General features: G+C 44.2%; 1 protein-coding gene across 4 annotated transcripts in view; it reads right to left on the bottom strand.

Moving 5' to 3' along the window:
• The window catches only part of CXXC1 (CXXC finger protein 1), a 63,713-nt gene that overhangs the window by 50,637 nt on the left and 2,544 nt on the right, over window positions 1-10,532 (bottom strand). For all 4 annotated transcript variants that reach the window (XM_015406224.1, XM_015406226.1, XM_015406225.1 and 1 more), the window contains exon 4: window positions 9,915-10,057. In XM_015406224.1, the coding sequence (XP_015261710.1) occupies window positions 9,915-10,057 (143 nt within the window). The remainder of the gene's footprint in view (window positions 1-9,914; window positions 10,058-10,532) is intronic.

Here is a 10,532-nt window from a genome sequence, read left to right as displayed (position 1 = left end):
CCCCCCGGGGCCCGATTCTGCAGTGGCGGAAATCGGGCCTCCAAAGCGGGGGTTTACCCGCCACCCACCCCCACTTGGCAGCCCTATTGTTATCGCCCACCCAATCAAAAGATAGAGGAGGATTATAAAATGATGAATGAATTAAAGATAGCGGCTCAACATTAGTATAAATAGGGAGTTGCCTAAAAAGACTGACACAACCACTTTTAACTTTAAAAGGGGTAACTTCTCTGATATGAGGGGACATGTGAGGAAGAAACTGAAAGGAAAAGTAGAAAGGGTCAAAACCACTGGGGAAGCGTGGAGACTATTTAAAACTACAATCCTAGAAGCTCAGAAAAAATATATACCGCAGGTTAGGAAAAGCACAAATAGGTATTGAAAAAAGCCTGCATGGTTAATTAACAAAGTAATGGAAGCTGTAAAAGGTAAGAATGATTCCTTTAAGTGGTGGAAAACTAATCTCAGTGAGGTTGATAAAAGGGAACACAGGCTGTGGCAAATAAAATGCAAGTCTGTGATCAGGCAGGCAAAAAGGGAATATGAGGAGCATATAACAAAAAACATAAAGACCAACAAAAAAACTTTCTTCAAATACATTAGAAGCAGGAAACCAGCTAGAGAGGCATTGGGGCCCTTGGATGCCCAAGGGGTAAAAGGAGTACTGAAGGATGATAGTGAAATTGCTGAGAAGCTGAATGCATTTTTTGCCTCTGTCTTCACTGTGGAAGATGAGAAGTGCTTGCCCACTCCAGAACTGCTGGTTTCAGGAGGGGTCTTGAAAGTCCTGAGTCAGATTGAGGTGACAAGAGAGGAGGTACTATAACTGACAGACAACTTAAAAACTGACTAATCACCAGGCCTGGATGGCACACATCCAAGAGTTCTGAAAGAACTCAAATGTGAACTTGTGGATCTCCTGAAAAAATACGTAATCTTTCATTAAAATCTGCCTCCATTCCTGAGGACTAGAAGGTAACTGATGTCACTCCCATCTTTAAAAAGGGTTCCAGAGGAGATCCGGGAAATTACAGGTCAGTCAGTCTGATGTCGATACCGGGTAGGTTGGTAGAAACTGTTATTAAGGAAAGAATTAGTAGCCACATTGATGAACAAAAACGATTGAGGAAGACTCAGCATGGGTTCGTTAAGGGAAGATCTTGTCTCACTAACCTGTTAGTGTTCTTTGAGGGAGTGAACAAACATGGATAAGTGGGACCCAATAGATGTTGTTTACATTGACTTCCAGAAAGCTTTTGATAAAGTTCCTCATCAAAAGCTCCTAAGTAAGCTCAATAGTCACGGGATAAAAGGACAAGTCCTCTTGTGGATCAAAAACTGGCTAATTAATAGGAAACAGAGAGTGAGTATAAATGGGTAATTTTCTCAGTGGAGGGTGGTAAGCAGTGGGGTAACGCAGGGTTCAGTACTGGGTCTGATGCTTTTTAACTTGTTCATTAATGATTTGGAGTTGGGAGTAAGCAGTGAAGTAGCTAAATTTGCGGATGATAATGAAGTTGTTCAGGGAGGTGAGAACCAGTGAGGATTGTGAGGCACTCCAAAGAGATCTGTCGAGGATGAGCGAGTGGGCATCAACATGGCAAATGGGGTTCAATGTGGCCAAGTGCAAAGTGATGCATATTGGAGTCAAAAATCCTAACTATAAATACACATTGATGGGGTCCGAACTGGCAGAGACTGACCAAGAGAGAGATCTTGTAGTAGATAACTCAATGAAAATGTCTAGACAGTGTGCAACTGCAATAAAAAAGACCAACGCTATGCTCGGGATTATTAGGAAGGGAACTGAAAACAAATCAGCCAGTATCATAATGCCCCTGTATAAATCAATGGTGCGACCTCATTTGAAATACTGTGTACAGTTCTGGTCACCACACCTCAAAAATGATATTATAGCATTGGAAAAAATGCAGAAAAGGGCAACTTGAATGATAAAAGGGTTGGATCACATTTCCTATGAGGAAAGGTTAAAGTGCTTGGGGCTCTGTAGCTTGGAGAAACGACAGCTGAGGGGTGACATGATCGAGGTTTATAAGATTATGCATGGGATAGAGCAGGTAAAGAAAGAAGTCCTTTATCCCTTTCTCGCAATACAAGAACTCGTGGGCACTCCATGAAATGGCTGACCAGTCGGGCTAGAACACGTGGAATTCACTGCCACAGGCGGTTGTGGCGACTACAAGCATGGGGACAGGTTCAAGAGGGAACTGGATAAACATATGGAGCAGAAGTCCATCAGTGGCTATTAGCCCCAAGGTATAAGTAGGAGCTCTTGGTCTGGGGCAAGGGATGCTCTGTATTCTTGGTGCTTGGGAGAGGGGGCAACAGTGGGAGGGCTTCTAGTCACCTGGCCCCACTGCTGGACCTCCTGAGGGCACCTGGTATTTTTGGCCACTGTGTGACAGAGTGTTGGACTGGATGGGCCATTGGCTTGATCCAGCATTGGCTTCTCTCATGTTCTTTTGTTCTTAGGATGAGTTACTATTTGGTCTATTTAATACATATCTATGCCACCTTTCAACCCAATTCATAGCAAACATTAAAACACAGCCGATACATTAAAAAGTATTTAAAACACACATTAAACATAAGCACCAAATACATATATATAACTGTGGCAGAACTTGGGATATAATGAGACTGGGCCTGTCTGTTAGTTTTCTTAGTTCCGTCGGTTCTGAATTGGCTGTCACATCCCTGCTTTGGCTTAGGATCCCGTAAGGTTTTTTCAGTCTGACAGAAGCGCTGTGCTTCTTCAAGCAAGAGCAAATTCGCTGACAAACTCTCCCCTAGAAAACAGCTTATGTTTTTCCAAGTCCAAGGTACTGGTCCTAAGCATAAACATTGATTACCAGGCGCCTTAGATATCCTTGACGGGATACATGTCTGAAGCTTCCCGAACCACTGATAATATACAGACTGCCACAGTCTGGGGCTTCCTGCCCTCCTAGATACTACATTAATCACAGGCAAAGTTCATGCTTGCTCTATACAAGGTGTTGGATTTTGCCAAGTGCGTCAGATGTTCGTCACAGGCCTAAATCGACAGCTATCGGCTTCTATAGTTGGCAAAAGGTATTTAACGCTTTGATTCTCTTTTGGTCAGTGTTGTGTGACAACCACCCTCTTTGTGGGTCTTGACAGACAACTGGGATATATCCTCCATAGAACTACAGTGCAATCTATTTAGTTATGGGGTTAATTCTGTATGGTGCATACTAGAAGACTCTAGGTTGGTTTGTTTTTAAACTACCTACCAGCAGCAGGACATGAAGCCGTTGCAGAGGAAAATCCTTTGAGATAAAAGCTTTATTTTCATAGGGGGGGGAACCAAGAAAAGATTTGTGTGCGGCTCATCTCCCATAGAGTTTTACTTCCAATTTCTTCCAGTGATAAAATTGGAAAATCTGGAGGGGATCATTTGCAAAAAAATAAATAACTTCCCTTTAAGAGAAGATTTTACTCATTCAGGAAGCGTAATATCAAGATTTTTACAAAAGACAATCTACAACGTGGGAGAATAATAACTCATGTGTGTCTATTGCAGACAATATATTTTCAAGGAAGCTGTTTAAATGGGGCTCATTTTGTCTACTATTAATATGCTATGAACTGTATAATCTTCTGAAAACACAGAGAACTTCACGTTTAACTTGCACTCCAAATATGCTGCCAGTCCTATTGTGACTGCATGAGACTGTATGTCTAAATAATACCCTTTTGCCTTTTTTCAGACCCCTGAGATCACAAATAAACTACAAGGGAGGTAATGCTAAGGCAGAAGAACTGAGTTTTATGCCCCACTTGTCTCCACCTTGAAGAGTCTCAAAGCGGTTTACAATCTCCTTCCCTTCCTCTCCCCACGACAGGTGCCTTGTGAGGTAGGTGGGGCTGAGAGAGTACTGAGAGAACTGTGACTGGCCCAAGGTCACCCAGCTGGCTTTGTGTGGAGGAGGAGTGGGGAATCAAACCCCGTTCTCCAGATTAGAAGAAGAAGAGACTGGATTTATACCCCGCCCTTCACTACCCAAAGGTGTCTCAGAGCGGCTTACAATCTCTGTTCCCTTCCCCTCCCCACCACAGACACCCTGTGAGGTAGGCGGGGCTGAGCCTCTTGACAGAAACTGCTCTTTTTCAAGAACAGCTCCTTATCAGAACTACGGCTTGCCCAAGGCCATCCAGCCAGGTGCAAGCGGAGGAGTGGGGAATCAAACCCGGTTCCCCCAGATTAGAGTCCTCTGCTCTTCACCACTACGCCATGCTGGTACCATAGGGTTCAGTTCTCTCCTTATGATGGAAAGTAACTGCCATCACGTTTGTGCATTTTTTTTATTTCATCAACACGCTGAAAAATGAAATTTGCATATGCTAAAGATTATGCATGGTGTGCTTACTAGGACAATAAAATAAGTTTAGGTTTAATAACTTAGTATTTTTAATTGAACATGGTATAACCTAGTTACTTATCAATCACAGGCTGTCACGACTTCCATTGCCAAGAGGACTACGAAGACGAAGCAAACGAGCAAGATGTCAGATACTGCATCAGGGATTATTAGCCTTCAGTACGGAGTGGAGAAATATGATTTACCTTGTGCAATAGTACAAGTCAAAATGCCAACAAACACCAGTTTTCTTTATATGGTAAGCATGTAAGTTTTTGTTATATGCGAGCTTCAGCTCCCCCAACATGGGAACCAGCCAGGGCTCTTTTTGTAGAAAAAGCCCAGCAGGAACTCATTAGCATAATAGGCCACACCCAACAGCAGGAACTCATTAGCATATTAGTCCACACCCCTGACAGCACAGCTCATTACCACATTAGGCCACACCCCCATGTTACCAGAAGTGTGGTCATCCAGCCACACCCACCTTTTGCTTGTTATTCTGTTCACCTTGTTTGTTGTCAAAACCCAAGACCTTTTTTGTAGCAGGAACTCTTTTGCATGTTAGGCCACACACCCCTAATGTAGCCAATCCTAATGAGTTCCTGCTGTTGGGTGTGGCCTGTTATGCTAATGAGCTCCTGCTGGGCGTGGTCAACTTGGGAGCCAGCCGGAACTCCGTTCCTGTGCGTTCCTGCCCAAAAATAGCCCGGGGCACCACGGTGCCTTGACAGTACTTCCCTCGTCACCCACTCAGCTTTTCAGAAAGTGGGTGGGGCAAGTGTAAGGCAGGGCTTGTTACTGGCTGCCCTCGTTCAAATTAAGGGTTTCCCACAGGAAGATCACGGGCCACAGTGGCTCAGAGGTTAGGACGCTGAACTGCAGACCAGAAGGTCAGTAGTTCGGCAGTTCGAGACCCAAGTGCTACGTGACGGAGTGAGCTCCCATCTCTGGCCCCAGCTCCTGCCAACCTAGCAGTTCAAATGCAAGAAATTGCAAGTAGATAAATAGGTACTGCTTCGATGGGAAGGTAACAGAGTTCCGTGCGCCTTGGCGTTTAGTCATACCGGCCACGTGACCACGGAGAAGTCTTCTGACAGTGCTGGCTCTTCGGCTTGGAAGCGGAGAAGAGCACCGCCCCCTAGAGTCGGACTTGACTGGCTTTCAAGCAAGGGAAACCTTTACCTTTACCTTACTGGAGGATCAGGAGGACTGGTAAACACCTGGGCTTTTCTTAGCCTATGTGTGGTTCAATTTCCCCCTTCAGGCTTTCCTTCTTCCCAGGAAGTGAGGAAGGAGATATCCCATTTGGCTCCGCCTCTTGTTGGGTCTGGCTTCGTCTTCTGCGGCAGCCATTTTGGGGATGGCGCTCACTACCACCTCATCTCAAAATTCCAAAGCTGCCCACAAGCTCAAATAAGCTGGGGACTCCTAACCTGGAATATCACCTTCCCTTTACACCTCAAAGCCGTTTCCGATGATACCATATGATAGTGATGGCAAACCTTTTAGAGACCGAGTGCCCAAACTGCGACCCAAAACCCACTTATTTATCACAAAGTGTCAACACGGCAATTTAACCTGAATACTGCAGTTTTACTTTAGAAAAAACAACTCATACATTAACTTAAGATGATCCAAACAAAGTAAGGAAAGCAATCCCAAATGCTTTCATTTACTTAAAATTATTTGGCAGAGAATTCGACACTTTAATGGTGGTCTGGGTCTGGCTGGGGCGATGGCACGCGTGCCCACAGAGAGGGCTCTGAGTGCCACCTCTGGCACCCGTGCCATGGGTTCGCCACCACTGCCATATGACATGCCAGAACTGAAACAGCCATTAGACAACTATTAGAATGCTTAAGGACCCATAAAGGTGAGAAAAAGACTTTGGGAACAGCTCTGGTTAACAAAATGTTATTAAAAAGGGGGCAAAGACCTTCCCACAGCGCTTGCCTTGAGGCAACCTATTCCAAAGCAGCAGAGCCGCTGCACAAAAAGCCTTAATGGCTGTAGCCAGACTTCCCTCAAAGAAGGACAGGCAAGGGTTTACTTCCACTGGGAAGAGCAGAACTGTTGCAGGGGAGAGGTGGCCCTTCAGAGTCCATAAAGGGCTTTCAGCATCAAAATCAGCACCCTGAACTGGGCTCAGACTCTAACTGGCAAACGTCATTGATCTAAGGGGCAGCTGAGATGATCCAATCTGGCCACCAAGATGCTGCATATTCTACGAGCTGCCCCGTGGGGTTATTTAGCCCCCCCAGACGGCACTTAAACGAGAGCCTCAATTGGCACCAGATCAGAGAGATTTTCCCTGGCAAGAGAATCTAGCAAAAGCATCACAGCTTACAGCCGAATCACATTCATCGAAATGGAACGCTTCACGAATTTGCGTGTCATCCTTGCACAGGGGCCATGCTAATCTTCTCTGTATCGTTCCAATTTTAGTATATGTGCTGCCTTACTCTTCACCAGCTGGCTTATGCAAGCTTAAATGGTCCCACTAAGTCTCTATACGTAACGTTTGTAGACTTGGCTGCGGCGTTTGACTCCATCGATAGGAATAGCCTTTGGCAAAAAATTGGCAGATCTGAATATTGATAAGCGGTTGTTATTCTTATTACGTGAACTGCATTCACCCAAATGTTAAAAGGCTGCAGTTTTGCTTTTTTTAAAATTGTGCTGGACATGATTCGGGGGGCACAGTGGTAGTGCAGAACAAGGGAGGGGCTGTGGCCCAGTGGCAGAGCATCTGCTGGGCATGCAGAAGGTCCCCGGTTCAACCCCTGGTATCTCCAGTTAAAAGGTCTGGCAGCAGGTAACGGGAAAGACCTCTGCTTGAGACCAAGGGTCTGATTCAGTATAAGCAAGTTTCACATGTGTTTTGTGCGTGTGTGTGTGTTTCTGCTGTCCTGGCTGCTTCAAAGGCTCTCCATTGCGCTCTATGGTGCGCTCTGTCTAATGCTGAATGAGTCTTTCCGCCAGAAACTCTCAAGATGCCTGCACTCTCTCGTGATCTCTTTTCTTATAGCAGACTACCGGATTCCTACCAAAGGAGTAGGGAGATAGGACGCCAGGGACAGACCCTATTCAAAGCCCCCAGGTCTGGCATTCCAGGCTCCTATCTAAGGCCCCTCCCAAGTTGCCACGAAGGGTTTCAAAATCCCCCGAAGTATTCCATTAGATTCGAATCCAGTACCACCTTAGAGACCGACAAGAGTTTCAAGGTATGAGCTTTTGAGAATCAGGGCTCCCTTTTTCAGACACGAGCATTCTGGAGACCAACTGGATCCATCGGTCTCCACAGACAGACCGTACTAACTGGGACCACACTGATGCAGAGAAAGGGAAGCAGAACCTTCAGTGCCTTCCGCTGGTAAGAGCCTCACCGTGATGAGGGTCTCATTCCCCATTAGATCTCTCACCAGATCACCCACAAGCTGCTCGGTACAGAAAAGCAGATCAAGCACATAGCCTTTCCTGGGTCGTGCCCTGAGGCCAATGCTATATAACCTTTGCTTTGAGGAAAGTGTTGCACGCACCGTTTATGAAACAGTTATACATTTTGCACTCTGCCACTAACAGATTGACTTAGTAGGTACACTTAGCACTTACATGAGATAGATAGATAGATAGATAGATAGATAGATAGATAGATAGATAGATAGATAGATAGATAGATAGATAGATAGATAGATAGATAATGTTAAGTGCCATCTATGTTTTTAACCACATAAACAAAAATCAATCATGAACATATATTCAGATATTAACTTTGGTTCATTTATGGCTATTGCTTAGAAGCAATTGCTTAGAAGAATAAAAATGCTAACTTGCTATTCTGCTAAGGCTTGTGGCCTTGGCTAGACGGCTGCAACTGCACATGTGTCAGTTAAGCCTAGCTAAAGGGATAACAATAATACCCTGTAACCATATCGGCTAATATTGATACTTTTAGAGCTTCATGGAAGCTTCAAGAAGAAGAAACGTCTATTTGTTTAGCTAAGGGGAAAGGACCCAACCCACAGGTCTTAACCCAATTAAAAATGTGTGACAAAATTAATGGAACCAATAAGTTACGTTTTGCTTGCTTATGTCATTTTGAGTATAAAATGCTATGTCACCCATGTTGTACACACTGCTTATGAAACACTTTGTACTCTGCCACTGGCTAACAGTCAGTTTAACTTAGTAGGTGCACTTAACACTTCCATGGTGCATATATTAAGTGCCTTTGATGATTCTAATCACAGTAACTGAAATCAATCATGAACATATATTCAGATATTCACTTTGGTTCATTGTTCAAATGCATTCTGGGTAAAATACTAAATGCTGACAGGCAATCATACTACAGTGACCTCGCTTGTTCTTGCCAATCGTAACTGCGCATGCTCCTGATGTCAGTTTGCTTGCGTTAGATGAAGAACACTGCATGATGTACTAATATTTGTTACATTCGATACTTTTTATCACTTCATAGCCTGGGAAGAAGAAGGCCTATTGTTCAAATGAAGAAGGTATATTTTTGCCTGAGAAAACCCAAGCCACAGGTTGGAACCCAATCAGAATGGTGTGACGGATAGGTGACAAACTTTGATGGAACCAATAATTATGATTTATTTCTAACTGTCATAGGGGGTATAAAACCCTATGTCTCCCATTGTAACCTTAGGGAGAGCTGTGGGTATTCAAGGATTCAAAACCTTGTGGTACCTGTACTTTTCCTCCTTTATTAATAAAGTTTTAGTTTGGATTCTCCTCTACAAGACTGCCGAGTGCTTTCTCAAATTGGGCTGGGGAAGCACCACCTGTTTCTGTCCCACACCAACTATAACTTCGGGAGAGTGGTGGGTATTCGAAAGTCCCAAAACCTTGTTTATCTGTACTCTTCCCTTTTTTAATTAATGCATTTTTTAGTGTTTCTCCTCTACAGGACTGTTTTGTGTGTTTCTCAAGTTGGGTTGGGAAAACACAGCCAGAGACAGACAAAAGGATACGACCAAAAGTGGGGGAGCTGAAATTTTTTTAGAGATTTTTTTAAAACACCGACGATTCCACGCAATCCCTTAGCAACAGTTCTGATTTCCGGAAGAGTAGATTGAGGTTAGTTATCAAGTTAAAAGCTCCATGGGAAAGCAGCACCCCAAAAGAACTGTCAAGCAACAATTACTGCAACTACCCTAGAGAAATGTCTCTAAGGATGCTTTGTATTCACATGAAATATAGAACAGAAGGCTTATTGAAACCTTTTAGTCAACTAAAACGGTTTCCTCCACGTGGTGCCCTATAAACCATTGGCACAGATGGTCAGGAAAAGGCAGAAACTGGGCAGAGTTCGTTTTGTTACCTGGACTATCTATATCAAGAAATCCAGCCTTGACAGTTAGAGATCAGCTGTTGCCCTCAGTGTTCCAAAGCATGCTCCAAACCCAACAACTGAGCGCCCACAGAAACATTCTGAAGTCAGAACGCCACAGCCTGCACCGGCTTGAACGCTAACCTTACCTTTGAGCTACGGCTCTGCTCCATTGCTAGCTCCTGGGCCTTGGCACGCAACTCATCCTTCTCGGCACGCTCCCGCTCACCGTCACGATCTTTCTCTTTGGACTTTTTGTGCCGATACCGGATCTCAAGGCTCGGGTCTCTCTCTGCAGGACAAGGGAAAGAAATAAGTTTAGAGAAGCCACGTGTCTCCGTTCCTGCCTACAGAATGGTCCAAACGCAGTTCTATCGCCAAAGCTAATTAAGGCAGGAGGTGGGAAGGATAGATCCCTAGGAATTTTACACCAAGCTCCAGAGTGGGATACAATTCAAAAGGGGAAGGAATAAGAACATTAGAGAAGCCATGTTGGATCAGGCCAAGCAATGAGCAAATATGGGATGTCTAAGGTCATGAGAAAGTATATCCAGCAGGGATATAACTTCTATTAGCAATCTATTTTAGCTATCAGTTCAAAAAGCGCAGATGGCAAATGCCAAGTTACAATTTACAATCACACTGTACTTATTCAGCAATATTTCTAAGATGGAAATACCCTTCCAGTGAAAAATGTTTTATTGAAAAATGCCTTGCTAAACTCAGTAATCGCAAGATCCTCTTTTTTTTCTGTGTCTCCACTTCTA

Source organism: Gekko japonicus, unplaced genomic scaffold (genome assembly GCF_001447785.1).
Source record: "Gekko japonicus isolate JY-2015 unplaced genomic scaffold, Gekko_japonicus_V1.1 scaffold1346, whole genome shotgun sequence".
In the NCBI taxonomy this organism is placed as follows: domain Eukaryota; kingdom Metazoa; phylum Chordata; class Lepidosauria; order Squamata; family Gekkonidae; genus Gekko; species Gekko japonicus.
Note: the sequence above shows the minus strand (reverse complement) of the source record. Positions and strands in the feature narration are given on the sequence as shown.